The sequence below is a fragment of the Bos grunniens genome, chromosome 2, assembly GCF_055505025.1.
Source record: "Bos grunniens cultivar Pamir isolate PY7600 chromosome 2, Bosgru_T2T1.0, whole genome shotgun sequence".
NCBI lineage: Eukaryota > Metazoa > Chordata > Mammalia > Artiodactyla > Bovidae > Bos > Bos grunniens.
This window is the reverse complement of record NC_141166.1, coordinates 7,600,383-7,628,283: the sequence shown is the minus strand read 5'-3', so window position 1 is coordinate 7,628,283 and position 27,901 is coordinate 7,600,383. Positions and strand designations below refer to the sequence as shown.

At 52.4% G+C, this 27,901-nt stretch overlaps 1 protein-coding gene across 13 annotated transcripts in view; it reads left to right on the top strand.

Annotated features, from left to right (window-relative positions):
• The window catches only part of ASAP3 (ArfGAP with SH3 domain, ankyrin repeat and PH domain 3), a 50,299-nt gene that overhangs the window by 20,591 nt on the left and 1,807 nt on the right, over nt 1-27,901 (top strand). For 2 of the 13 annotated variants that reach the window (XM_086327889.1, XM_086327880.1), the window contains exons 2-24: nt 3,280-3,352; nt 3,435-3,580; nt 6,533-6,607; nt 8,313-8,362; nt 15,959-16,070; nt 16,318-16,403; nt 16,823-16,898; nt 17,080-17,166; nt 17,342-17,457; nt 18,591-18,660; nt 18,979-19,066; nt 20,937-20,985; nt 21,119-21,309; nt 21,391-21,524; nt 21,806-21,900; nt 22,085-22,262; nt 23,433-23,518; nt 23,686-23,801; nt 24,417-24,484; nt 24,578-24,685; nt 24,814-25,009; nt 26,106-26,331; nt 26,876-26,965. In XM_086327889.1, the coding sequence (XP_086184015.1) occupies nt 3,280-3,352; nt 3,435-3,580; nt 6,533-6,607; nt 8,313-8,362; nt 15,959-16,070; nt 16,318-16,403; nt 16,823-16,898; nt 17,080-17,166; nt 17,342-17,457; nt 18,591-18,660; nt 18,979-19,066; nt 20,937-20,985; nt 21,119-21,309; nt 21,391-21,524; nt 21,806-21,900; nt 22,085-22,262; nt 23,433-23,518; nt 23,686-23,801; nt 24,417-24,484; nt 24,578-24,685; nt 24,814-25,009; nt 26,106-26,331; nt 26,876-26,963 (2,514 nt within the window). In that variant the 3' untranslated portion in view covers nt 26,964-26,965. Of the gene's footprint in view, nt 1-3,279; nt 3,353-3,434; nt 3,581-6,532; nt 6,608-8,312; nt 8,363-15,958; nt 16,071-16,317; nt 16,404-16,822; nt 16,899-17,079; nt 17,167-17,341; nt 17,458-18,590; nt 18,661-18,978; nt 19,067-20,936; nt 20,986-21,118; nt 21,310-21,390; nt 21,525-21,805; nt 21,901-22,084; nt 22,263-23,432; nt 23,519-23,685; nt 23,802-24,416; nt 24,485-24,577; nt 24,686-24,810; nt 25,010-26,105; nt 26,332-26,875; nt 26,966-27,901 lie in introns of those variants that run through there. The other 11 variants (XM_086327869.1, XR_015137378.1, XR_015137372.1 and 8 more) reach the window with 11 other exon arrangements.

Here is a 27,901-nt window from a genome sequence, read left to right as displayed (position 1 = left end):
CCACCCTATGGACTGCTAGCATGCCATGCTTCCCTGTCCTTCACTGTCTCCCAGAGTTTGCTGAAATTCATGTCCATTGAATTGATGGTGCTATCTAACCATCTCATCCTCGGCCTCCCCCTTCTCTTTTTGCCTTCAGTCTTTCCCAGCATCAGGGTCTTTTCCAGTGAGTCAGCTCTTTGCATCAGGTGGCCAAAGTATTGGAGCTTCAGCTTCAGCATCAGTCCTTCCAATGAATATTCAGGGTCAATTTCCCTAGGATTGACTGGTTTGATCTCCTTGCTGTCCAAGAGACTCTCAAGAGTCTTCTCCAGCACTACAGTTTAAAAGCATCAATTTATCGGTGCTCAGCCTTCTTTAGGGGCTTCCTTGTGGCTCAAATGGTAAAGAGTCTGCCTGCAATGCAGGAGACCCAGATTCGATCCCTGGGTTGGGAAGATCCCCTGGAGAAGGGAATAGCAACCCATTCCAGTATTCCTGTCTGGAGATTCCCATGGACAAAGGAGCCTGGTGGGCTTACAGTCCATGGGGTTGCAGAGAGTTGGACATGACTGAGCAACTGATTCTGTTTCACTATTTTCAGCCTTCTTTACTGTCCAGCTGTCACATCTGTACATGACTACTGGGAAAACCACAGCTTTGACTCTGTTGGCAAGGTGATGTCTCTGCTTTTAACATGCTGTCTAGGTTTGTCATAGCTTTCCTTCCAAGGAACAAGCGTCTTTTAATTTCATGGCTGCAGTTACCATCCTCAGTGATTTTGGAGCCCAGGAAAAGAAAATCTGTCACTGTTTTCACTTTTTCCCCTTCTATTTGCCATATCTTTAACCTGCACTGTCTTTTGGAGTGAAGTCCCAGTTCCTTACATTAATCAACTCTTATCTTTCCCTTTTCACATTTCAAGGTGGGACTCAAGGACTTTGGCGAACACGTGTCTCCCAGCCTACGTCTTCAGGAACTACAGACCTGTCTGCGTTCTCTCCTCTTGTCTTTGTCTCTCAAGTAGAAGTGTCTTAGTTCTTTAGCTGAGTCAGTTATGGCCTCCTCTCCCAGTCTCCCTTATTCCTCAGCTTGCTTTCTTTTTTCAGCCCTGGGATGGGCCTCTACTGGTCCCAGACATGAAAGTTATCTCAAGGCCATAGTTGGGAAAGAGACTATTTGGTTTATATTACCTGGAGGAAAAGTACCTAGAATTTGATGGGTACTTTCTAGCATCAGAGCGACTGCTGACTGTTCATTGAGGACACAGTCTGTGCTTCACACCAAAGTGAAAGTCACTTAGTCGTGTCCGACTCTGTGACTCCATGGACTACACAGTCCAGGAATTCTCCAGGCCAGAATACTGGAGTGGGTAGGCTTTCCCTTCTCCAGGGGATCTTCCCAACCCAGGGATCGAACCCAGGTCTCCCGCACTGCGGGCAGATTCTTTACTGGCTGAGCCATCAGGGAAGCCCAAGAACACTGGAGTGGATAGCCTATCCTTTCTCCAGGGGATCTTCCCAATCCAGGAATCGAACCAGGGTCTCCTGCATTGCAGGCAGATTCTTTACCAACTGAACTATTAGGGAAACCCAAACTAAACCCTTTATGTGCATCCTCTCATACGTACAATCCTCATAATTGTCCTGAGAGGTAGGCATTATTTCCTGCATTTTACAGATAGCTGATCAGGGAGCTCGGAAAGAATAGGTGCTTGCCCAAAGTCACACAGCATTTGGGCAGTGGAACTGCACTTCAAGACCAGACCCCTCTCCCTCCAGAGGCTACTCACATCCCCAAGGCTTCCAGAACACTCTGTTGCCTCCAAGATCTGCCCCGTGCGTGTCCTATGAATTTCGTTTAGAATCTTTGCAGATGCCGTTCCAAATATGTTTGCTAACTCTTGTCACATTGAAGTAACTCTTTGGAGATCACATTTTGATTCCATTATAGTCACTGAGGAAACGCAGGGGCCTGGGGTCAAGATGGGGCCATCATGTGCGGATGGAGCACTGTCCCAGGGCATCCCCTGAAAGCCCAGCTCAGCCGTTGTCCCACTGAGCACTGTCCCAGGGCACCCCCTGAAAGCCCAGCTCAGTCGTTGTCCCACTCTGACTCTGGGCAAGACTCCCCCGTCTCTTGGCTGTGGTTTCCTCACCTGTGGATCTGTGGGCCCTTTGCAGCCCTAATTCTGTCCTTTCCCACTTCACTCTGCATTTCATGAGGGTTTCATGAAACTGGCAATTTCTCTACCCCACTAAAACAGGAATGTATCTGGGAGGTTTCCATCTGGGTTGAGCCCCCAGGAAAATGTGACTCCTGCTTCTCCGCATTACATCTTCTGGTTTCCCTACAGTCTGACTTTGTTCTGCAACCCTTAGGCTTTGGGGTTGGGTTGCCTGATACCATCCCACCAATTCTGTCCAGAGGGGGCTCAGTGTCCCCTCTACCCTCCTCATCTACCCCACTCCACTGGTATCCTGGCCTCTTCCTCCTCGTCCTCACATGACTGCTTATTGAGCCTGGGGTGTGGGGAACAAGTGTTCCCCAGCTGAATCTTTCAAGAAGATAGAGATGTCGGGACTGCCCTTGGTAATCGAGTGGTTCAGAGTCTGCCTTCAAATGCAGGGGATGTGGGTTCAGTCCCAGGTCGGGGAACTAAGATCCCACATTCTGTGGGACAACTAAACCCACGCGCCACCAACTAGAGAAGCCGGCTCGCCACAACTAGAGAGAAGCCGGCGCACTGCAATGAGAGATCCCACGTGATGAGAGACCCCACAAATTGTGATGCAACAAAATTACCCACATGCCACCGCTAAGACCTAACCCAGCCAAATAAAATAATAAATAAGAATATAGAGATGTCCACGTTCTTTCCTCTGGTGTTTTGCTGTGTCATGTATATATTCATCAAATCATTCATTCTCTTAGCAACTCTGTAGTGTCATCCTCATTTTGCAGACCAGGCATCCGAGTCTCAGAGAAGTGAACAGTGTGTCTAGGTTGACACACTAGTTAGTGTCAGAGCTGACATTCAGACCCAGCCTGGCATACCCCACGACGCCATGTGCCTTGGCATCACTGCCTTTACTTGTCCCGCAAGTCTTCCTGGAGGGGTGTGACTGGCCCGTGGCTTCCTGTGTGGTCTGGGTGAGGGAGGGTGGTCTGTTTATGTTTGGTGAGGCTGCAGGGGGCCCCTAGGGAGGAAACTCTGTATGTGTTTGGAGGGCGGGATCACAGAATCGGGCAGCCCTCCCAGCCGAGCGTCCCTGAACCTCTGTCCACATTTGCTTCCAGATGCTGGAAGGAGACCAGGCCATCTTGCAGAGAATCAAGAAGGCCGTGCGTGCGATCCACAGCTCCGGCCTTGGTGAGTGAGCCTACCGGGAGCAGCCTGGCCAAGGCAGCCCCGTCCCCGGCCCCAGCCTGGACCTAACTCTGCGCCTCCACAGGCCACGTGGAGAACGAGGAGCAGTACCGAGAGGCCGTGGAGTCCTTAGGCAACAGCCACCTGTCCCAGAACAGTCATGAGCTGTCCACCGGCTTCCTGAACTTGGCCGTGTTCACCCGCGAGGTGGCCGCGCTCTTCAAGAACCTGGTGAGGCCCTGCGCCTCCCCGTCGGCCTCAGCCCGGGCTCAGGGCAAATCTAATCTGTGGCTTAAAACTCTGGCTGGGAAAGGGCTGGTTTCCATCCTTCTTTCAGCTTGTCCTTGACCTCTAGTCCCCCTTGACCTCTGACCCATGACCTGAGGTCCCTTTCCACTTCTGACCTCCCGTTTGCTTTCTTCGTCCTCTCTGACTTCTTGTTGGTGTCTCCCCTCCTCTTTCTCCCTCCCTGCCTTCCTCCTCCTCCTCTGTGGTGAGCACCCAGGAGCAGAGAGGTCTCACAGCAGGGAAGAGGCCACGTGAGGGAGGGCTCCCTGGAGGAGGCCTGAGAGAGGAGAAGGCCAGCTCTGCTTCCTGTCTTTGCACCACCGCCTCTCCTTCACCTGCTTTGTACTCTGCTTTCCCGAGCACACCTACTTTGCCCTCAAAGCCTAGAACGTGCCTCCTCTCAGTAAACCTCTCACTCCTGCACGTGGGCCAGTGGCCTCTGGTTCCTTCCTGAGATGGCTTTGTTCCCTAAGTCCGCACCTCGAGGCCACCCCAAGACCCCAGCTCTTCCCGGGCACAAGCACGGCTCTCGGCACTTCACGTGTGTCCACATGCACCCTGGCGCACAGCTCTGTGGGGTTGGTTTTACCACTGTCCCCTCTGCACGGGCTAGGAGACTAGGATGTGAGGTTAAGTACCTCCCCTGAGGTCACGCAGGTGGATTTGAACCCAGCATCCGAGTGTAATTAGCCTGCTGGTACTGCCTACCAGGAAAGCCCCTCTCCCCGCCCTAGGCTCCATAGCTTTAGGGCTGGCTTTCATGGCTGAAGTCCCACCAGGGCCCTCCCTGGCAGGCGAGGACCACATCATCTCTGTAAGGCAAGCTGCTTAGTGATCAAGCACCCACACCTCAGGCTTAGACTCGGGCCTTGAGTCCCTGCTTTGCTGCTCACGAGGTGTATGACTCTGGGCAAGTCACTCAGTCTGCCTGAGCCTCATCTGTAACAGGGATGAAAGGGGCCTCCATGATGGTCCAGTGGATAAGACTCTGTGCTCCCATTGCAGAGGGCCAAGTTTCAATCCCTGGTCAGGGATCTAGATCCCACATGCCACAACCAAGACCCGGCAAGCCAAATAATAAATAAATATTTTTAAAAATTAAAATGGGGATAACCATGGTCTCCACCTCACAGAGCAGGGATGAGGATTTCTCAAGTTGAGTGCCTGCTCCAGGGAAAGCACTCAGTACACGTTAGCTGATGCCATCTATCATCACTTTATCTCTGGGTAGCACTGCCTCGTGGCCTGTCCTGCAAGTAGAGGCCTTTAACAGTGTTTGGGTTCAACTGAATCAGTGGACAGGGGCTCCTTTGTCTTCACTCCTCTTCCCCTTGTTTTGGTCAGACTAATGTTTGTTGAGGCTCTACTCGGTGGTGGGCACTGTACCAGGGGCTGTGACACAGGGAAGAGTCAGGCTCTGTCTTGGAGAGCCATATAGTCCAGGAGACGGAAACTGAGGTGTGAGATGACACCAAGCAAGATTAGCAGCGTGGCACAAACTCAAGGACCCAGCAGCTTAGGTCAGAGGCCTTGAACTGCCATGGCTCAGAAAAGAGGAGATCAGCACAGGCCATGGGAAGAAGTAGTCAGGAAGGCTTCCTGGAGGAGGAGAGACTTGAGCTGTATCTTGAAAGGTGGGCTGAAATATCAGATAGGCTGTTTTGAGTTGCCAAATGACAGAAATTCAACTCAAACTAGGTTTTTTGTTTTTGTTTTTTTAATAAGTCTTTTTCTCTCTTCCAATCTTTTTTACTTCTTTTGGTCATGCCACACGACTTGTGGGATCTTAGTTCCCCGACCAGGGATTGAACCTGGGCCCACCTGGCCCTGGCAGTGAAAGCACTGAGTCCTAACCATTGGACAACCAGGGAATTCCTCAGGTTAATTTTTTGTTTTATTTTATTATTATTTTATTTTTGGCTGTGCTGGGTCTTTGTTACTGCACTGGCTTTTCTCTAGTTGCAGAGAGCAGAGGCTACGCTAGTTGCTGTGCCTGGGTGTCTTACTGCAGTGGCTACTCTTGTTTCAAAGCTCTTAAGCTTCAGTACGTGCAGCACCTGGGCTCAGGAGTTGCAGCTCCCAGGCTCTAGAGCACAGGTTCAGTAGTCGTGGTGCACAGGTTAGTTGCTCCGGGGAATGCCTGATCTTCCTGGATCAGGGGTCTAACTCGTGTTTCCTGCATCGGCAGGCGGATTCTTTACCACTGAGCCACAAGGGAAGCCCCTCGAGGTTGATTTTCAAAAAGAGAATTCACTGACCCCTATAATGGGAAGATCAGACATGCAGCTGGTTTCAGGCTCCTTCTCTTTCTCTTAGGGTTTCTCTCCGTCTCTGCTCAGGGGGCAGGATGGCCCAGCAGGCCCAGCTTCACACCTTGCAGGAGAAAGACAGTCTTTCTCTCCTGACTTTGGTAGAAGAGTCCCAGAAGGTATCCTGATTGGCTGGCTTGGGTCACGTGCCTGTTCCTGAGCCAATCACAGTGGCCCCCCATGAAGCACTCTGGTCAGCTCTGACTTCGTGTTCACCCCATGTGACCATAGGGAAAGGGTTCTCACATTACAGGGGAGTGGAGAAACAACAGGTGGGCCACACAGGTGGACCTCGGAGCGTCAGAAAGGAGACGTGAGGGTGTCCCTCTGGCCAAGGAGCAGAGAAGGGCTGACCGTGGATGCAGTGGAGCGGGCAGTGGAGGGATGAGGCCCATCAGTCGGGGGAAGGCAAGAGCTTTCCAGGGAGGCCGACCCGCCACCCCGGTGTACCCTTCCACTTTGTCTTTCTCTCCCCTGCCTCCTTCACCCCAGTGCTGTTCTGGTGATGCCTCACTGTACCCTGAGCCCTGTGGGGCTGGACAGGCGTTTGCTCAAGGTGGGGTGTGGGGGTCTCTGCCTCTTCCAGGTTCAGAACCTGAACAACATTGTCTCTTTCCCCCTGGACACTCTGCTGAAGGGGCAGCTGAGGGATGGACGGCAGGTGAGTTTCCATGTGGGGAGGGGTGCCCAGAGGTGGTGAGATGGAGCAAGAAGTGGGGCAGGCAGGAGACCATAGTGGGGGACAGGGCTGGGCTGAGGACGGAGGCCAAGTGAAGCTGTCATAGTGGGTGTGCTGCTGCTGCTGCTAAGTCGCTTCAGTCGTGTCCGACTCTGTGCGACCCCAAAGATGGCAGCCCACCAGGCTCCTCTGTCCCTGGGATTCTCCAGGCAAGAATACTGGAGTGGGTTGCCATTTCCTTTTCCAGTGCATGCATGCATGCTAAGTCACTTCAGTCGTGTCCAACCCTGTGCAACCCCATGGACAGGAGCCCACCAGGCTCCTCTGTCCAGGGAATTCTCTATGCAAGAGTACTGGAGTGGGGTGCCAGTTCCTTCTCTGTCACAGTGGGTGTGCTGTCCTCGTATTATCGACCCCCAGAAAGACAGGAGGGCCCGGGTCTGGGGTGAGCCTAGGTGAGCCAGGGCCCTTTTGGAAATAGCTCATGGAATCTTATAACAGCCCCATGAGGTGTGTCCTGTAGGTGCGGTCATCCCCGTTTTGCTGTTGAGGAAACTGAGGCTCGGGCGTTTGATAACCTGCTTACAGTCTACCCCGGAGAAGGCAATGGCACCCCACTCCAGTACTCTTGCCTGGAAAATCCCACGGACAGAGGAGCCTGGTGGGCTGCAGTCCATGGGGTCGCTAAGAGTCGGACACGACTGAGCAACTTCACTTTCACTTTTCACTTTCATGCATTGGAGAAGGAAATGGCAACCCACTCCAGTGTTCTTGCCTGGAGAATCCCAGGGACGGGGGAGCCTAGTGGGCTGCTGTCTATGGGGTCGCACAGAGTCGGACATGACTGAAGCGACTTAGCACTTAGCAGTACAGTCACCCAGCTGGTCAGTAGAGGAGCCAGTGTGAGGCCAGGGCTCCTGACCCCCCCATGCTTGCTGCGCTATCTGCACCAGGCAGCCCCTGGCTGGAGGCAAACCGGAGCTCAAAGTAACAGGATAATCTCCGTGGGAAGTCTGCTCCAGAAGGCCCAGGGGAGGAGCCATCACCCCTGGCTAAGCACCAGCCTGGGAACCACCCAAACCAGACCGGCAGCTTTTCCACCTGGCAGACCGAGACACCTTGAATGCCGGGGCTGACTGTTCTGAAGGGTGTGAGCAGCCCGCTGGATGGGGCCTGGGATCAGCCAGGTCTCTCTGGCTTGCTGTGTGGCCTTGGGTAGACTTCTTGGCCTCTCTGTGCATATGTCCCTCAACCTGTACCTTCCTGTTGAAAGGATGAGCTAGAACCAGGCAGGAGAACCAGTGGGACAGAGTTAGGGGGAGGATTCTGATCTTTATCCTCCCTCTTCTTCCTCATGGTGATCTCCATCTTCTAAGAGAGGGGACTCAGGGCAGACCTCCCCCCAAATAGTCCCAATATCCTAGGCCTGAGCCTACCAGTTCAGACTGATTACTGGCAACTGTGGGAAGGCAGGAGGGCCTCCGCTCTGAGAAGTGGGGTCAGTAGGGTTTATTTTGCTGATGAGGTTTGCAGTCAGGGCTAATGTGAATACGGGCTGGTTGGAGGGTGGCTCTCAGCCTGCAAACACAGGATCCCCCTAATTGTAGCACAGTGTCCTGTTGATTCCAGACCCCAAGACCCTCTTTGGGCAAATTGTGTTTGTTTGTTTTTTTTTCCTGAACTACAGGATTCCAAAAAGCAGCTGGAGAAGGCATGGAAGGACTACGAAGCCAAAATGTAAGTGACTGTGGCCAGGGTGCTTGGTCTAGGAGAGTGATGCTTCTGTTGCAGCAGGGGGCTGGATGTGGGGAAGAAACCAAGCGCTACCAGGGCGTGTCACCGGAAGTGCATGGCATCTCGCTGTCCAGAAATGTTTACGCGAGGCGGGTATTTATGCCCAGACCTTGAAAGGAGTCTGGGGGCTTGACCATGAGACAACCAAGGAGGAGCTATTGTGAAAGGACCCCAAGATGCTCCCCAAGACCCTTCTGCTTGGTGGTGCCAACATGGGTAGAGAGACAGAAAGGAGCATCCATTTACCGAACAGCTCCAAGTGCCAGACATCCACCCTCACACTCACCCAGCCTCTGAGGGACATATTGGTATCCCAGTTATCAAAGGAGGAATTAGAGGTTCAGAGAGGTTAAGTTACTTGCCCAAGGCCACACAGTTAGGCAGAGGCAGAGCTGGGACTCATGTTTGGTGATCCTGATTCTGCAACACCAGGGAGTATCTGTAAACATTTAGTTGGACACAGAGGAGGAAAGGCCATACCCAGGCCTCTTGTGTGCACCAGCCGGGTTTCTCACTAGCTACTGGGACATTATGGCGACAGGAGTCCCAGGTACCCAGTGACCAACTCTTCCTGAGTGGGGACTCCTCGGGCTCTGCCTTCTAAAGTCTGTCCAAGTCCCGACCCCAGCCCTCTGCCCCGGCCCAGCCGGGCCCACTGAACCTCAGGGCACTGTTTACTCTTCTTTTTAAAATGTTGGCTTCTCTTGCAGTTTTCAAAAGCAATATGTGTTCATTATGAGTAACTTTGGAAAATACGGGGAGGTAGAAGAGGAAAAAATTTAAGTTATCCTTAGGAGAAGATTAGGGTCCTGCAGGGGGATATCTAGTACTTCTCTATTTTTAGAATTTTTTCCATAGTGTGGGTAGCACTGTAATTTCATCATTTTTAAAAAGTGGAGGAGGGGGAGTTCCTGGGTTGGTCCAGTGCTTAGGACTCGTGCTTTCGCTGCTGTGACCCAGGTTCAATCCCTGGTTGGGGAACTAAGATCCCACAAGGAAATAAGATCCCACAAGCTGTGTGGCATGGCCAAAACAAACAAAACTTGTGTGGGGAGAGGAAACTACCGAAAACAAGGAAGAAGAGCCTTCATTTCTTTTCTTTCTTTTTTGGACATTCATTTTTATTTATTTGTTTATTTAACTGTGCCAGGCTAATGAGTTTGCAGAATACAGACTCTTCGTGGTGGCATATGGGATCTAGTCCGTGACCAGGGATCAAATGCAGGCCCTTGAATTGGCACTGGACCCCCAGGGCAGTTTTGACCCTTTATTTCTAAGCCTAAAGTATTAACATCTATCTAGTCATTTTTCTATGTATAAAGAACTATTTTTACAGAACCAATATCATAATTATACTGGGGGGGGTTGCTTAAAAATACATCATGACCATCTTTCTACATCATTACATATTTTTATGTACAATGTTACATTATCATTATTATTTAATTATTATTTTTGGCTGCACTGCGTCTTCGTCGCTGCGCTCAGGCTTCCTTTAGTCGTGGCAAGCCGGAGCTCCCCTCTGCTTGCGGTAGCTTCTCTTGTGGAGCACAGACTTTAGGGTGTGCCGGCTTCAGTAGCTGTGGCACACAGACTTAGTTGCCCTGTGGCACATGGAATCTTCATGGACCAGGGATCGAACTTGTGTCCTCTGCATTGGCAGGCAAATTCTTCACCACTAGACCACCAGGGAAGTCCAATAACGTCGCTTAAATGGGTGCACTGTGTCTCAATATATGCACCCCCACCGTGTATTTAATCTGCCCTTGTTGTTCGGGAGGCATCCTTGGAACTGCATCCTTGCTCCCACCCATGATTATTTCTGTAGAACCTTTCCGAGAAGTAGTTCCTGGAGCTTTATTGTTCCTCAGGCTCCCAGCACCATGGGGACCTCCCTGAGTCCGACAGAAGGCTGAAACGGCTCCTCCACCAGGGCCTCCATGTGCGCCCCAGCTGTGGGTATAGAGCTGGTGCTGGAGGGTGTGGGGCTGTGATGGGCGTGGCCACCCGTTCTCATCAGCACCCGGGGAGGGGTGTGGACACGCAGGCGGAAGACCTTTCTCTTTCTGATTTGATGTGGGATCACATAGCCTTCATCTTCCTGAGTTACCCTTGACGGAGCCCCTAGCCTTTCAGGAAATCATCTACTACAAGCATTCCCAACCCCCAGTACCAGTCCTGTTAGGAACTGGGCTGCACAGCTGGAGATGAGTGGTAGGCAAGACAGTGAAACTTCAGCTGTATTTACAGCTGTTCCCCATCGTTCACATTGCCACCTGAGCTCTGCCTCCTATCAGATCAGCGGCGGATCAGAGAACCCTAGATTCTCATGGGAGGGCAAACCCTAACCCTAAAGTCAAGGCAGAACATCCTGAGAGTGCTGCAGAACAGAAATAAAGTGCACGATAAAGGTAATGCCCTTGAACCACCCCCAAACCATCCCCACCCCTGGCCCCTGGAAAAATTGTCTTCCACAAAACCTGTCCCTGGTGCCAAAAACACTGGGGACCACCGATCTACTAAGTAGAATAAGCCCTACGCAATGCTGACCTCCCCAAGCAGCTGGGCCTTTACCAGATTGATATATTGATCTTGCCTGTGAGGTTTCATTGAAAGAAAAGTCTGTGGAATGATGGGGAAAGAGGTTTGGCTGAGGTTATGCAGTGAATTACCAACAGGACCTAGGCTAGAACCCAGGATTTCTGAGTCTGGTGCTCTTCTGGTCACTCCACATAGCCTCCTGTCTCCTTCTCATGTTACACAGGTTGAGCCATTATGTCCTGGCACAGGTGACTGTGTGCATTCCTTTTACGAGGGCTCCAGGTATAGCTAGATATTAGCAAACCAAAAGTTGCTGTGTAATTGCACTTCATTCTTACCAGACCAGTCTGGGCAGCAGCTGCAAGGACCCAGGGCCCTGATAACATCTGCTGATCACCACCAGCTTCTCACATACTGGCTGTTGCTGTAGGAGGTCCCCTCCCCACCTGGGGCTGCTAAGAAAGGCATCCCAGGCCCTGGGCAGCAGACACAGTTACCTAGGCTATTCCATTTTCAGGGCTGTTTCCTCATCTGAAAAATGGAGCCAACATTACTTTCCAGGGTTGATGTGGAGACGAGACAGCCCCTGGCACTGCAGGTCAACACGTGCTTATTTGCCCTCTTGCTGAGCCAGAACTGGGGCCAGAATAACACCACGGGGTAGAGAGGCAGAAGCCCAGACCTCTGCTCCCAGCATTTCCCCCACCAGCCTGGGATCTTGAGCCATTACCTCCCTTCTCTGGGTCTCAGCTTCACCTTCTGTAAGATAGTTTCTGACCGTGATCTATCAGAAGAGACACTGCGACTGTCACCAGCTTGGGGAGACCAGCCAGGGAAGGAGGGAGGGGATGAATCTGAGCCACAGTGTTGGCTACCAGCACCCTCCCTAAGGCTCTAGCATCAGGCAGACTTGGGTTCAAATCTTGGCTCTAGTTCTTAGCGGCTGTGTGGCTTGGACAAGTCACTTACCATTTCAGCCTCAGGCTCCCTGTCTATAAAATAAAGTCATGATTCCTGCCTTGCGGGGTTGTTGCTTTAGTGTGTGATGGGTCTAGCAGAGCACACAGTACAAAATTATCGCTTAAAAATAATTATTAAGGGACTTCCCTGGTGGCCCGGTGGCTAAGACTCCATGCTTCCAATGCATGGGGCTTGGGTTCCATCCCTGGTCAGGGAACTAGATCTCACATTCCACAACTAAAGATTCCACATGCCTCAACTGAGACCCAGTGCAGCCAAATACATCTTTTTCAAAATAAATATTAATAATAGCAGCTAATAATACTTCCTTAAGAGCTTCCTTTGTGCCAACTGCTGTGATAAGCTTTTTACATCAGTTATCAGTTTTGATTGTTGTTGGAAGGGAAAAGGGGCTGTCATCCCCAATTTCTAGGTTGAGTAGTGAGGGGAAAAAAATACCACCACAATCCCTGCCTTAGTGGATCCCACTGGTTTGTTAGCAAGAAGAAAGTCCCAAAAGAATGAAGACACAAAGTAAAAGTGCTCTAGCGATGGTATCAGCACAGAGGCGCAGAAGGGGCAGGCGGTTTTGTTTGGGTGGAGAGAAGGGTGATTGGAAAAGGCATCGCCCGAGAGGTGGTTCACAGGGCCAGATTGGCAGGTGCACGGTTCCTTTTGATTCCTTCCCTCTCCCATCTCCCCACCCCGACGTCCTCACTCTACCGGTACCTGTCTCTCATTCCCTGGATCACATTAGACAATGGCTGTGGTCCCCTTCTCCAATTGTCTCTGTCTTCTTAGTAACTAGCATTTCAGCACTTTTCACTATTTTATTTCACTCCTGCTGCAACTCCATTCAAAGGAAATAAAAAATATTCTTAAGGTTTGAAATGTTTAAGAAACACTGGTGATCCTTTGAGGACAGGGAGGGAATGGAATTTGTTATTTTCTGGGTCGGGGTGTGTGTGTTGCAATACAAGCACTCCCAGCTATTAGTGTGAGGTGATTCGGGTCATCTTGGGTGACTATATCAGACTTTGTAGGGAAATCTCTATAATTACCATAGCTGAGGCTGAAGGACAAAGCTATGATTAATCACAAGGCCCTGTATCGTACTTTACAGCTTATCTTCATCCTGAACTAAATAGCTTCTATCCTTTAATCTCCATTAGACCGGCATTAAAAAAAAAAATTATTGGAAGTGAAAGTCACTCAGTTGTGTCCGATTCTTTGCGACCCTATACAATACAGTCCATGGAATTCTCCAGGTCAGAATACTGGAGTGGGTAGCCTTTCCCTTCTCCCGGGATCTTCCCAACCCAGGAATAGAACCCAGGTCTCCCACACTGCAGGCAGGTTCTTTACCAGCTAAGCCACAAGGGAAGCTCAAGAATACTGGAGTGGGTAGCCTATCCCTTCTCCAGCAGATCTTCCCAACCCAGAAATCGAACCAGGATCTCCTGCATTGCAGGCAGATTCTTTACCTACTGAGCTATCAGGGAAGCCCTAAATAAGAAGTGAGTGAAGTCAGTGAGTGAAAGTCACTCAGTCGTGTCCAACTCTTTGCGACCCTGTAGACTATACAGTCCATGGAATTCTCCAGGCCAGAACACTGGAGTGGGTAGCCTTTCCCTTCTCCAGGGGATCTTCCCAACCCAGGGATCGAACCCAGGTCTCTCGCATTGCAGGCGGATTCTTTACCAACTGAGCTATCAGGGAAGCCTACCCTACACTAAAAAAAAGTATCTAAAGGAATCACCAGGTTATTACTCTAATCATCAGTGTCATTAGCAGCATCATAGTCCTGCCATTTATTGAGGGCCTTACCACAACCAGGGACTGTACTAAATGTCTCCAATGCGTTAGATCATTTGAGACCTAAGCAGTATTAGTCTTATTTTTGGAAATGGGGAAGGTGAGGTTTAGAAAGATGCATAAAGGTTAAATAAGCAAGGGAGCTGCCATAAATCCAAAATCCACATTTCTAGCCACCGTACTGGGCTTCCCTTGTAGCTCAGCTGGTAAAGAATCTGCCTTCAATGTGGGAGACCTGGGTTCAACCCCTGGGTTGGGAAGATCCCCTGGAAAAGGGAAAGGCTACCCACTCCAGTATTCTGGCCTGGAGAATTCCATGGACTGTAGAGTCCATGGGGTTGCAGAGAGTTGGACATGACACTTTACCGTGGCTTCTTTTTCGTCCGTTTACTCTGGAGCAGGCTTTCCAAAACGTCAGTGTATTCCCCATCCTTTTTTAACAGCTGCATAATATCCCTATGTGTGGTCATAGCATAATTTATTTAACCACTTCCCGTTGATAGATATGTAGCTCATTTTTTCATTTTTCCCTGTTTACAGACATGGTAACAGTGAAGGCAGGAGCCCCCCTTGCCCTCTCCCAGTTGTTCTGCCCCCACAGTCCCCCGTCCTGCTTAATGAGCTGCCGAGCTCATTGTTGCTCAGGCCTGGCCATCACCTCTTTCTGCCACTCATCTTCAGATCTCAAAAAAAGCATCTGCCTGACCCTCAAGCCTGTTCCCAGGGTCAGTCCCCACCTAACTCCACTCTCCTGCCATAGACTCCCTCCTGGGGTATTATAAAGCTTTAGCAAAATGAAGAATCACCACTTCAAAGAAAATTAAAAACAAAACCACTAAAAACCCTGCAAAAGTCTGCTCTCAGAGCAGTGGCTTTCACCCGGGGTGATTTTGCACCCCCACCCTATCCCCCAGGAGACATTTCTGGTTGTCACAACAAGGGAGATGCTGGTGGCATCTAGTGGGCAGGGGTCAAGGGTACTGCTAAACAGCCTGTGTTCACAGAGCGGCCCCCACATCAGAGAAGTATCTGGTTAAAATGTCTGTAGTTCAAAGGTTGAGAAACTGCTCTTCAGGTCTCCAGAGACAGAGTGTGCAAATAAGCACCATTCCAGAGGTCTGAGGTCAGTAAAGCCTAGAACTAAAGACTGAGAACTCAGTCTAGGCCATTGCTTCCTCCCTTCGTAGATGGAAGAACTGCAGCCGAAAGAGGCCTGTAGCACAGCTGCAGAGTCTTCTGTGTGTTCAGTCTTTTGCATCCTTTATCTCATCTGGGTACAGATGAACAGCCCCATTTTCCAGATGTGGAGACTGAGGCTTAGAGAGGGGAAGTAATGCAGATGTAAGGTTATCCCACATCTGTCTTCTTTGACACCCCCTTGGAAGCAAAACTGTTATGCAAGTCGTCTCCTTCACACAGGCTCATGGGTCCAGCCCCAGGTGTGGAAATACTCTCCTGGTTGGGAGTGGGTAGTCTAATGGGTGTGGGATTTCCAGGAAACTAATTGCCCACAGTTCCACCCAACCCCAAACAGGGGAAACCACCAACCCTGAGAACAGGAGGGGAAGGCCCAGCTTACTCTCAGCTACAGGGTGGGAAGTGCTTTCTTTCTTCACCTACAAAAGAAAAGAATCAAGGTTTTCTAAGCTCTAAATGGAAGCTCTTGGCTCAGAAGAATGAAGGCACCTTGTGGTGCCTCCTAACCCCCATGGTCCTAAATCCCTTCCAGCAAACTCTAATTCCAATGCCACCTGGCCCTATGGGAACCCGTCCCCTCCCTGCATTAGAAACCCTTAACTCCTTCCTATTGCTCTTGAGACAAAGACCGAGAACCTCAGCATGGTCTGAATCAGGCCCTGGAAGCACCTCCCTCCTTCCCTGCTGTGAGCCCTGTCTCTCCTGTCTGCAGCTGTCTGATCCTCCCACCAGCCCTGGCTTCTTAGACTTCAGATCTCAGCTCCCATATCCTGAGCAGCCAGATGAGGTCGGATGCCCATTTTACTCTCCCCTTACTCACTGCAAGGCTGTGATTTGATTCATGTCTTTCCCCGCTACCAGCCTGTAGATTCTCTGAATCCACCTTGTTGACCATTGTACCTCAACAGCTGGCACAGAGGGTCCCCCTCATCCTCGTGTGCCCATACAGAGAGCAGCGTGTAGGGGTGGTGGGACATGCAGGGGCTTAGGGAGAGTTGTTCAGGCCTCTCTTTCCTTGGGGTCTAGGGCCAGGCTGGAGAAGGAGAGGGACCGGGCCAGGGTGATAGGAGGGAGCACCGGGGAGGTGGCCCAGGACACGCAGAGAGAACGACGTGTCTTCCAGTTGCACATGTGTGAGGTAAGGGGGCCCCAGGGTGAGTCCGGCCCCAGGGTGAGGGTGGGATAGGATGTGTCTTCCAGTCTACATCCCTGAACCCTCAGGGGCCCAGTCACAGTCTCAGCCGAGGTCCTTGCCAGATGGCCCTTGAGATGTCACCCAGGTTCAGTCCTGGCCAGGAAGATTAGCTGGGGATGAAGACAGCAGCCTCTTGTCCCCAGGATTCCGTCTTGCTCACGTCACACACTTTGCCCTGCCCTCTCCCCAGTATCTGCTGAAAGCCGGGGAGAGCCAGATGAAGCAAGGTCCTGATTTCCTGCAGAGCCTCATCAAATTCTTCCATGCTCAGCACAAGTAGGTTCCCCTGATGTCCCACCCGTATCCCCACAGTCTCTTGCCCCTTTAACCCTTCAGGCAACCCAGAACAGGGTCATCTCCAGTGTCTGGCAGACCCTCGAAGTTTCTATGTGTGAATGTATGTCATTGGTAACGCTTTTTGCAGCTGCTCTTTATTGAATGTTCATCAGGTATCAGGCACTAAGTACTTACACAACCCCCTTGAGCAGCTACTGATATTATTCCCATTTTACAGATGCAAAAACTGAGGCTCAGATTTACTAAGATCACATAGCTAGAAAACAGGATCTGGACCATCAAACTGTACCACCCCCCAGGTGCCCTGGGATCTTTAGAGCACCTTCTCTCATACTTCATCTCTCATTTTCATCTCTCTCTCTCTCTCTCTCTGGTCCCGTGCTTGGCCTCAAACTCAGCTTTTTCCAAGATGGCTTGAAGGCAGCTCAGAGCCTGTCTCCCTTCATCGAGAAGCTGGCAGTCTCGGTACACACAGTAAGTCAGGCTTCACCCCTGAGCGTGTGGTTAAGCCCCCTGTCCTCCTGGGAACATCTGTGGCTGTGGAAGAGCTGGCTCCTGCCGAGACAGCGAGGCTGCTGCCCTGCTGCTCTGGGCATGAGCTCCGTGCCTGGCACAACTGCCAGCTGATAACTGGGTCCTGCCCTTCATCCCATAGCTGCGTCAAGCCCAGGAGGAGGAGCTACAGAAGCTGACCCAGCTCCGGGACTCCCTCCGAGGGACACTGCAGCTCGAGAGCAGAGAGGTCAGCCCCCAAATCATCCCCAAACAAGTGCCCACCCCCTCCCAGGCCCACCCTGGAGGGAGGGAGATAAAGGAAGACCCCACAGGGTCCCCTTGAAAAGGTCTCCCTGAGCGAGACCCCTGCAGAACGGGGCTCTTTGCCCCACATGCCCTGAGGTCTCCTTCACGTGTCCAAGCAACAGGAGAGTCTGAGCCGGAAGAACTCGGGAGGTGGCTACAGCATCCACCAGCACCAAGGCAACAAGCAGTTTGGGACAGAGAAGGTTGGCTTCTTGTATAAGAAAAGTGACGGGTAAGTGACTCAGAGAGCTCGAGTAACTTGCCCGAAGCCACACAGACGTAAATGATAGGGTTGAAGGAGGCGCCTGAAGGGCTAGTTCCTATTATTTGTTGAGGGTTCCAGGGCCCTCCATGCTGCAGTGCAAAACCACCAGAATCCTGGGCTCATGAACTCTGCTGAACGTTGCAGTTCTTAATGGAAAGAAGGAGAACAGCAGCGCCAAACACTTTTTGGGCAGTCTCCATGGCCCCACTCTTAACCGTTGTAATATACTGAATATGCCTGGACATGAAAATGTTGGCTGTGCCTTGTTCCCTCATGTGAAAAACAAAAATCAGGCTGTAAATGCAAAAGCCTTTATGGGATCCATTCATTAATTTTTTTTTTTTTTACTAACTAATCAGTTTTTATCAGAGAAAAATAACTTGGTTAAACCAATTAATATTTACCTCTTATAGGAAAAGTGTTAAGTAGCTTTGACTATGGATTTGCTCATTTTATTTCGCATGCTAAGTTGCTTCAGTCGTGTCCAACTCTTTGCAATCCTGTGGACTGTAGCCCGCCTGGCTCCTCTGTCCATGGACTTCTCCAGGCCAGAATACGGGAGTCATGCTCCCCTGCAGGGGACTTCCTGACCCAGGGATTGAACCTGTGTCTCATATCTCCTGTATTGGCAGGCGGGTTCTTTAACACTAGTGCCACCTGGAAAGTCCATCTTATTTTGGGAGTCTCGGTGTTTATCTTGCTTGGTCTTTAATCACAATTCATCTCTCATGGTCAAGAGCCTATTCCTTCTCTCAGACTAGGAGCTCCCTAAGGTTGCGAGCTGTGTCTCTTCCATCAGACCAGAAGCTCTCAGAGGACCAAGGTCACATGGTCCCCTTTAGAATAAAGACTCTCAGAGAGTGGGGCTGTTTCCTCATCTGACTGGGAGCTTTCTAAGGGCAGGGCTGTGCCTCCTTCATCGGAAGGGAGCCAGGGAGTCAGGAGTATAGGGGTCGGAGTCAGGGGACAGAAAAGGTAAAGAAGTGGGACTGGAGGTCATACAGGTGGGGTCGGAGACCTGGTCTAGGACCTTGTTCACCAACATGTTCACACCTAGTGTGAGCCCTGGGTGATGGTCTTTCTATCCCTCTGGGCCCTAGAATTCGAAGAGTCTGGCAGAAAAGGAAGTGTGGAGTCAAGTATGGCTGCCTGACCATCTCACACAGCACGGTGAGGCCTGGAGGATGGGGATCTCAGGGCATGATGGGTCCTCTCCTCCTGGTGTTCAGAACAGACAGGTGGCAAGCCCTCCCTCTAAGATGCAAACCTGGATCCAGGGAGCTGGAGACCCTCCGCAGGAGGAAGGATGGGCTCCAAAGCCCCCAAGCTGGTCTTGGCCCAGCCTCCACATCCTTGAGGTGCTGGGAGAGGGGAGACATTAACTGGAACATGATTATTATGCCCATTTAACAGATTGGGAAACTGAGGCCTAAGAGTTTGGGAGGCCCAGAGGGTAACTGTACATCCTCCATCTGCAACCTCCCACAGATAAACCGGCCCCCAGTGAAGCTGACCCTGCTGACATGCCAAGTAAGGCCAAACCCCGAGGAGAAAAAGTGCTTTGACCTGGTGACCCGTGAGTAGTCCCTGCCCCCTACACCTCAACTGGCCAAGGCTTCTCTAAGAGACCAGTCAGTCCTGGGAGGCTCCAATTAGGGGGTCTGTGTCCAATTCCACAAGTGAAAGTTGCTCAGTTGTGTCCAACTCTTTGTGACCCTAGAATTCTCCAGACCAGAATACTGGAGTGGATAGCCTTTCCCTTCTCTAGGGGATCTTCCCAACCCAGGGATCGAACCCAGGTCTCCCGCATTGCAGGCGGATTCTTTACCAGCTGAGCCACAAGGGAAGTCCATGAATACTGAGTGGGGGTAGCCTATCCCTTTTCCAGGGGATCTTCCGGACCCAGGAATCGAACCAGGTCTCCTGCACTGCAGGTGGATTTTTTTTACTGCTGAGCTTCCGGGGAAGCCCCAAGTGTTTATCAAATAGCCTACTACAGGCATACAACTCTTTAAGCCCTGGACAGGCTATTTAAAAGCTTCACTCTATATCACATTAAAGATTAAAATGCACCCACATGCATGCGTGCGTGCTTAGTCCCTAAATTGTTTTCTGACCTCATGGATTGTAGCCCACCAGGCCCTCTGTCCGTGGGATTTCCCAGACAAGAATACTGGAGGGGGTTGTCATTTCCTTCTCCAGGGGATCTTTCCCACCCAGGGATCGAACCTTCATCTCCTGCATCGGCAGGCAGTTCTTTACCACTGAGCCACCAGGGAAGCCCAAAATATATTCACGCACCACTCTGAATATGATTATTTCTGTAAAATATATTTAAATGGATTTGGGTAATTTGGCTTTCAAAATTATTATTACTTAAAAATGTTCCATTTTCATCATTTGGAGTCTTTGGTGACAGGCATCTCACGGGGGCCAGCACAGGCTGAGAAAGCCCTAGATCTGGTCCTTGGGGAGCTCTGCCTGGCAGGGGTGTAATGTGGAGACCCAGGACTACAAGGGGATGGGAAGTGTCCAGAAGAGCGGTGCAGATAGAGCCCCCTCAGAGATTAGAGGACAGAAGTCCTACCCTGCCATGGGGGAATCAGGAAAGGCTGCTGGGAGGAGAGAGCTCTAGAGTCTGACCTTGAAGAACCCAGAACGTCAAGTCTAGGGAAGGACATTTCGGGAGACAGGACCTGGTGTGGCGAAAGGCATGGAAACAGGAGGGTGGGCCCACCAGTTTAGCCAGGGTGCAGGGTTCACATAGGAGCAGTGGGAGATGAAGCCTGGGAATTTCTCTTTTTTTATTTATTGTTTTTATTTGGCTTAGGTCTTAGTTGCAGCATGTGGGATCTAGTTCCCTGACCAGGGATCGAATCTGGGCTTCCTGCATTGGGAGTGTGGATTTTTAGCCACTGGGTCACCAGGGAAGTCCCTGGGAATACCTCTTAAAGATTTGGACCTTCTTTCCTGGAAGGAGGGAGCCACAGGAGACCTTGGAGCAGTGAAATGGCGTGATTAGGGCAGAACCTCGGGCCCAACCATCTGGCAGCTGGTGCAGGCGGGTGGGGGCGCGGGGACAGGGACAGGCCAGGAAGACCAGAAGGGAGGCTGTGGACCTGGGGCTGAGTGGGAAGGTGGTTGTAGGGTCAGAGGATACTCTGCTTGTGGGCTGAGGGGGGTCTTGTGCCCTGGGAAACGGCACCTGACCCTGGAAGCTGGTTCACACAGAGGGGCCTTCTTGGAATTGGACTTTGGAGACTGCTGAGAAACTGCCCCCTCTGCTGGCCACTGTCATCACCCTCCCCTGGTAGCCTAACCAAGCCTGGCCCCACAGGGACAAAAGCTCCCTCTGGACTCAGCACTTGGGATGACATCTTCTCGGGCCCAGGGAGGTAAGGCCAGCAGGATCCCTGTGGCCCAGACAACCTCTCCTTTCCCCACAGACAACAGGACGTACCACTTCCAGGCGGAGGACGAACATGAGTGTGAGGCGTGAGTGCCCCCTGAAGTCCAGCCAAGGGGTGGGGGTGAGGGGGGCAGCCTCCGGCCGTGATACAGAAGCACCACCCCCCCCCCCAATCACCGGCGGCGTCATCCCCACGCTGTGGCTCGCCCGGCTCCGCAGGTGGGTGTCAGTGCTGCAGAACAGCAAGGACGAAGCCTTGAGCAGTGCCTTCCTCGGGGAGCCCGGCAGCGGCCCGGGGCCCTGGGGGGCCGCCGGGCTGGACGGGGAGCCCCAGGACCTGACCAAACTGCTCATCGCCGAGGTCAAGAGCAGGCCCGGGAATGGCCAGTGCTGCGACTGCGGGGCTGCAGGTGCGGCGGGGCGAGGAGAAGCGGGTGGAAGTGGAGGGGCGGGGCCCACGCCTCCGAGGCACGAGTGCCTCTATTTTGCAGACCCCACCTGGCTCAGCACCAACCTGGGCGTGCTCACCTGCATCCAGTGCTCGGGCGTCCACCGCGAGCTGGGCGTGCGCTTCTCACGCATGCAGTCCCTTACCTTGGACCTGCTGGGCCCCTCGGAGTTGTTGGTGAGGGCGGGGTGGGGCGGGGCCAGACGGGGTTTGGGGCGTGGCCTGGTTAGGGGGCGGGGCTTGGGCCGGTTGGTTCAGCTCTGCTGGAGCTTGTGGGGTTGGGTGAGGCCCGGCCGATTTGGGGCCAGGACCCAGACAAGCCCGAAAGACGATGGTCAGGAGCGGGGCCTGGACCAGGAGGGAGCCTGAGGGGCGGGACCTCTGGGGGCTCAGTCCTCCAGGGGTGGGTGTTATCCTAAGCTCCGGGTCTCAACCCCATCACTTTCCCGCGAACCCAGCTGGCCCTGAACATCGGAAACACTCGCTTCAATGAGGTCATGGAGGCCCAGCTGCCCTCGCACGGCGGCCCTAAGCCCTCCGCTGAGAGTGACATGTAAGGAGATTCTCAGATGGGGGCGGATGCCGGCCGGGGAAATTCTGCTTCCCCAGAGCCCAGGGAGAAGCCTGGGGAAAGAGGAGGCTTCGGTCTGGAAGAGTCCAGGACATGTGGGATGGTCTCAAGGGTCAACTGGGTGGAAACAGTCCTTGCTCTGACATCCCGCGGTTATTTTTGGCAGGAGCGCCCGCAGGGACTATATTGTGGCCAAGTATGTGGAACACAGGTTTGCCCGGAGGTCCACCCCTGAGCCTCAGAGACTCTGTACAGCCATTTGCAACCGGGATCTCCTGTCTGTGCTGGAGGCCTTCGCTAATGGGCAGGACTTTGGACAGCCACTGCCAGGGCCCGAGGGGCAGGTGAGAACCTTCTCCAAGGACCACTTACAACCCAGACACAATTAGCACACCCTGTCCTCCTCCAGGACTGGCTATTATTACTGCCCCCTGCCCCCACCTCTGTGTGTGTATGTGTGTGTTAGTCACTCAGTCGTGTCTGACTCTTTGCAACTCAAGCCCACCAGGCTTCTCTGTCCATGGAATTCTCTAGGTCAGAATACTGGAGTGAGCTGCCATTCCCTTCTCCAGGGGATCTTCCCGACTCAGGGATCAAACCCAGCTCTCCTGGCTTGGCAGGTGGATTCTTTACCATCTGAGCCACCAGAGAAGCCTGTGCCCCACCTCTGACATCTGCTCAAACCCTGCCATCAGAGGGGTAAATGGGAGAACGCAGCTTCAGTCAGGCAATCTTAAGGCCAGATCCTGGCTCTGTCTTCCTAGCTGTGTGCTCCTGAGCAGGTTACTTAACTTCTCTGAGTCTTTTTTCCCTCATCTGTAAAAAAAGTTAATGATAGCACCCACAGGGTTGAGGTGAGAAGTCATGTATGAAAGGGCCTGGTGCATAATATATGCAATAAATGTTAGAATCTTTTCTTTTCTTTTTTTCTTGAAAAGCTTTAGAAATGGGTAGGAGTGATGAGATCAGAGCAGGGGAAGACCATCACATTGGTGATTCTAGTAACAAATATCATGTGAGCTGGGAAGGAAAGGATAACACAGACTTTTGAAAGATTAAATGGACACTAATTGGGCATCAGTAATTGGGTGCCTTGTCTTTGAGCCTTCTGCTTGATATCTTGGTGGAGCTGTCCATGGGCCAGGGTGGGTGCAGCACTTAGACAGGGTAAGAATTTGGAGCAACTTACATGCAAATGATAGCTGAAAGCTCAAGGTTATTTGTGGTCTTGGGGGTCATGAAAAGGAGGAGCAGAGAGAGGAGTGCAGAGCCAAGAACCAAGTTTGGGAAACACCTTCTCCTGGGGGAGGAGGAGGCAGAACCACTGAAGGAAGGAGTGAAGGAATGGCCTTGCACCCCGCTCTGAAACCTGAGGTTTCCCCATTCAGTCTCCTCTCACCGGGGTTCTGGCACTCTCATATCTGGAGGTGTCAGGGGGAAGCAAGCGTTCAAGAGGGTAATGTTGTGGGGGCAGGTGAACTGGGGGAAACTCAGAGGTGTGGACGTGTATTCAGGCACCTGGAGAGCTCGCCCTGCACCTGGCTGTCAGAGTCGCCAACCAGGCCTCCCTGCCCCTGGTGGATTTCATCATCCAAAATGGGTGAGAACCTTCCTGCCCGCCTGCCCACCTCCTCATGCTCCCCTTTCCTTCCTCTTCTCCCCGTCTCCTCCCTCCTTTCCTCTCCTTCTTTTGCCCCTGACTCTGACCCCCTCACCTGTCTGTTCCCTTCCTACCTCCCTACATCCCTGACCCCCCGACACCCGCAGTGGTCACCTGGATGCCAAAGCTGCTGATGGGAACAGCGCCCTCCACTGCGCTGCCTTCTATAACCAGCTCGACTGCCTCAAGCTGCTGCTGAAAGGGAGAGCCTCAGTGGCCACAGGTGGGGCTCGACAACTCCTCCATCAACCCCCCATTCCTGGCTACCCCTCGTGGCGGACTTCCTGCCTTATTCCCAGACACAGAGCACTTGGAGAGTCCAAGCACTGCAAATGGACTTTGCAGACAGACTTGGGTTCTTACCCTGGCTTGCTTCTGACCGCCTTTGTGATGTTGGAGTTTGTCTGTTCATCTCTTGAACCTCGGCTTCTTCATCTGTAGAATGGGCATGCAATCACTGACCTAGTAGACCTGCTAAAAGGATAAAATAAAATGTTTCTGAAAGTACCTAGTCAAGTAAACATTAACTAAATCTGAATAATAGTGCTTAGAATAGCTACAATTGACTGTTTAATGTGCACCTGATAATGTGCCAGGTTTTCTATGTCCATTAACTTAATCCTTACAACAACCTCATCAGTAGTTAGTATCATACTCACTTTATAGGTGAGACAGTTAAGGCCCAGAGAGGTTGAGTCACTTGTCCATGGTCACACAGCCATGAGGTAGCAGAGCCAAGATTAAAACCTAGACAGTTTTGATTCCAAGACTCATCTTAACCTCTGTGTTATAATGCCTCTTTGACCCTAACCATGACCGCTGTCTTTATCCCTCCCAGTGAATGAGGCAGGAGAGACAGCTCTGGACATAGCCAGGAGGAAGCAGCACAAGGAGTGTGAGAACCTGGTGAGATCTAGGGAAGGAGAGGGAGCCCCGACCCCTCGTCTCTCTCCACCGAGCCCCTGGCCTTCTGAACTACAAAGGTTTTGTGTTTGGCAGCTGGAGCAGGCCCAGGCCGGGACCCTCACCTTCCCCTTGCACTTGGACTACGCCTGGGGAATTTCCACAGAGCCTGGCTCCGACAGTGAGGAGGATGAGGAAGAGAAGGTGCGTCCCAGCCTCTCAGGTCTCCAGACAGCCCAAGGGAAGAGTCAGATGGGCCCTGAGGTGAGGAGGGGTGGGGCTGAGCACGGGGAACCAAGGCCATCTTTCCTATCACCATTTTGCCCCAGCAGCGCTGTGCACTGAAGCCCCCAGCCCAGGCCCGCTGGACCAGTGGGAGGCTGGACATCAGCAACAAGACCTATGAGACCATCACCAGCCTGGGACCAGCTGCCCCTAAGAGCCAGAGTGAGGATTGCCCCCCACCTTTGCCGGTCAAAAACCTTTCTCGGACCATGGCCCAAGGGCGTGTGGGACATGCCAGTGGAGGTATGGTTGGTTGCCCAGAAAAATTCTCTCATGCCATTCATTGAGGGCCTGCTATGTGCTGGGGGACTGAGCTAAGAGCGTTGTGTTAGTCCATGTTATCTTCACCATCACCTGGCAGGTAGGGGTTATCATCTGCCCCTTATAGGTAAAGGCAGAGAGATGTTAAGTAACATGCCCAAGATCCCACAGCTAAACCCTGATGTGGGCTTCAAACCCAGGTATGTCTTATTCCAGATTCCTCAGTGCTTCACTTAAATAAAAGAGAGGGAAGAATGTTTTGAGCATCCACTGTATCTCAAGTCCCTTGGGGTCTACTGAGATGCAGTCTAGAGAGGGAGATAAAAACTGGAGGCTAGCTCATTATAGGAGAAGGCAGTGGCAACCCACTCCAGTACTCTTGCCTGGCAAATCCCATGGACGGAGGAGCCTGGTGGGCTGCAGCCATGGGGTCGCTACGAGTCAGACACGACTGAGCAACTTCACTTTTACTTTTCACTTTCATGCATTGGAGAAGGCAATGGCAAACCCACTCCAGTGTTCTTGCCTGGAGAATCCCAGGGACAGGGGAGCCTGGTGGGCTGCCGTCTCTGGGGTCGCACAGAGTCGGATACGACTGAAGCGACTTAGCAGCAGCAGCAGCAGCAGCTCATTATAATATAAGGCATAGTGTGACATAGGACATAAATCCCAAAAGGAAAGAAGCAAGCTTTGCTGACTATTTCTCCAGCACCTAGCACAGTGCCTGGCTGTTGTCAAGAACTCTTGGTTGAATGAATGAACAAGCTTGTTCTGGGAACTCAGGAAGGGAGCTGACCCTGTTAGGATTGGTGTGGGGGTTAGGAAGGCTTCTTGGAGGGGGCAGCATCAGAGCTGAGCCTGAAGGATGAGCAGGAGAGTCCAGATTGAGGAGAGGGTGTGAGCAGAAGCAAAACAGTGAACAGTGTGAGCCATGAGACTGAAGCGTGATGGGGAAGAGTTAAGTGCCGGAGAGGTAGGTGGCGGGGTGGGGAATTGGGAGAGAACCATGATAGGTCCCCAAGGTCAAAAGTTCCTTTGCATAAGTGATGAAGACAGGCTTTATCACTTCTGATTTCAGATCGTTCTGAAATTCCCAGCCTGAGCTCAGAGTCCCTTGGGGCCTCTGAGAACCTGAGCAGCCCAGCCTCCTCCTCCTCCAGCCTCACAAGCCCTGTGGAACCTGGGGGTCCCAATGAAACCCTACCCAGCTCTGAAGAGGGCCCCTGCGAGCCCCCAGGCCCCTCCCGCCCCAGCCTGACATCTGGAATCTCCCCTGCAGAGATGTATCCCCCAGTGAGGTTCAGGTTGGTGAAAGCCCGGCTATGCAACGTAGCCAAGTCTCCAGACCTCTCTGAGCCTTCATTTACTTCCCCACCTCTAAAGGGTGCCTGCCTGAAGCCTGAGATGCCTCCCAGCTCTGAGGCCCATGAACGATGTGGAAATGCTAGACCTTAAGTGGAGGGCGACTGGACCTTTTCCCCCTTCACACATCTGCTCCTGAGTCTGGGGCTCAGGCTGGAAGAGCGAAGGCCTTGTCCCACCTGTGTACTTGTTCTGGGGTTTCACAGTGGGGTCTTCACTCTGTCCCCACCTCCAACCCAGGATTCAGTCTTGCCTTCCTTGCAGACCCTTTCAGTTTGGAGTTTGGGGAATAGACATGAGGAAATTTCCAGTGTGGAGGTCAGTTCCAGGCCTCTGAGGCCTGTGATGGACTCAGCCTGGGGGCCTCATGGACTGTCTACCCAGCCATCCCAAGCCCCCAGCCTCGCTCTCTCCCTGAGCCTTTTCCCCCAACTTCAAGGGGCTCTCTGGGCACGGGGGTCACGTTAGCCTTTCCCTGTCTTCCAGCTCCGAGAGCACGCGCTCCTATCGGCGAGGAGGCGGAGCCTGGAAGAGTGTTGCTCAGCCCGGCAGCCTGTACCCGGAAGGAACGTGATGGTAGGACATGCGGTTTGCAGGATGGTGACAGGGTGCCTGGGCTTCCCAAGTGACGAAGTGCCAAAGAATTCACCTGCCAATGCAGGAGACATGGGTTCAGTCCCTGGGTTGGAAAGATTCCTGGGAGTAGGAAATGGCAACCCACTCCAATATTCTTGCCTGGAGAATCCCAGGGACAGAGGAGCCTGGTGGACTACAGTTCATGGGGTTGCAGAGAGTTGGACACGACTGAGCGACTGAGCAGGCATGCATGCACAACAGGGTGCTTGGGAGGCAGAGTTGGTCAAGAGTGAGTGTATTCGGGCAGGAGATCTCTCTCCAGCACTGGGGGGCAGCCTTCGTCTGGCCAGTCCCTTTCCTCATGGTCCTCCTCCCTGCTGCAGCCCTTGATGGGTGCAGCTGGGGAGAGCGGTGGCCTTGAGAGGCGGCAGAGGTGGCGAGGCCCAAGTTCTGGCTGCTCCCCTGGGGAGGATAAGCAAAGCAGTGTCAGCCAGCCTGATCACTGAGAAGGGGTGCTGCTTCCCTGCAGACGAGGTAGGATTAGGGTGGCTAATTAGGTGGCTGATTAGGATTAGGATTAGGGTAGGATTATGGTACCAGCCCTTGGTTTGCCGGACTCTCCCCTTGCACAGGAGTCTCCTGGAATCTGCTGAAACTTCTAGGCATTCAGGGATGTGCTATCATCTTCTTGCCGTGATAGCACGGCAAGAGCTGTCATCCCTAATCCAGCTTCTCCCTGCTGAATTAGAGTCTCGAACAATCATACATCTTTAGATGAGGAGCCTTGGGGTGGGCAGAGGACAGAGGCAAGCATGCCAAGAAGGAAGCCACCTCTGTTCCTGGTTCCCCTGGGGATTCACCAGGGATGGCATCAGTTGTCTGTGTTGAGAGTAAGGGATGGGAGGAACTGGGTCTCTCTGGGGAATCGTCATCCTC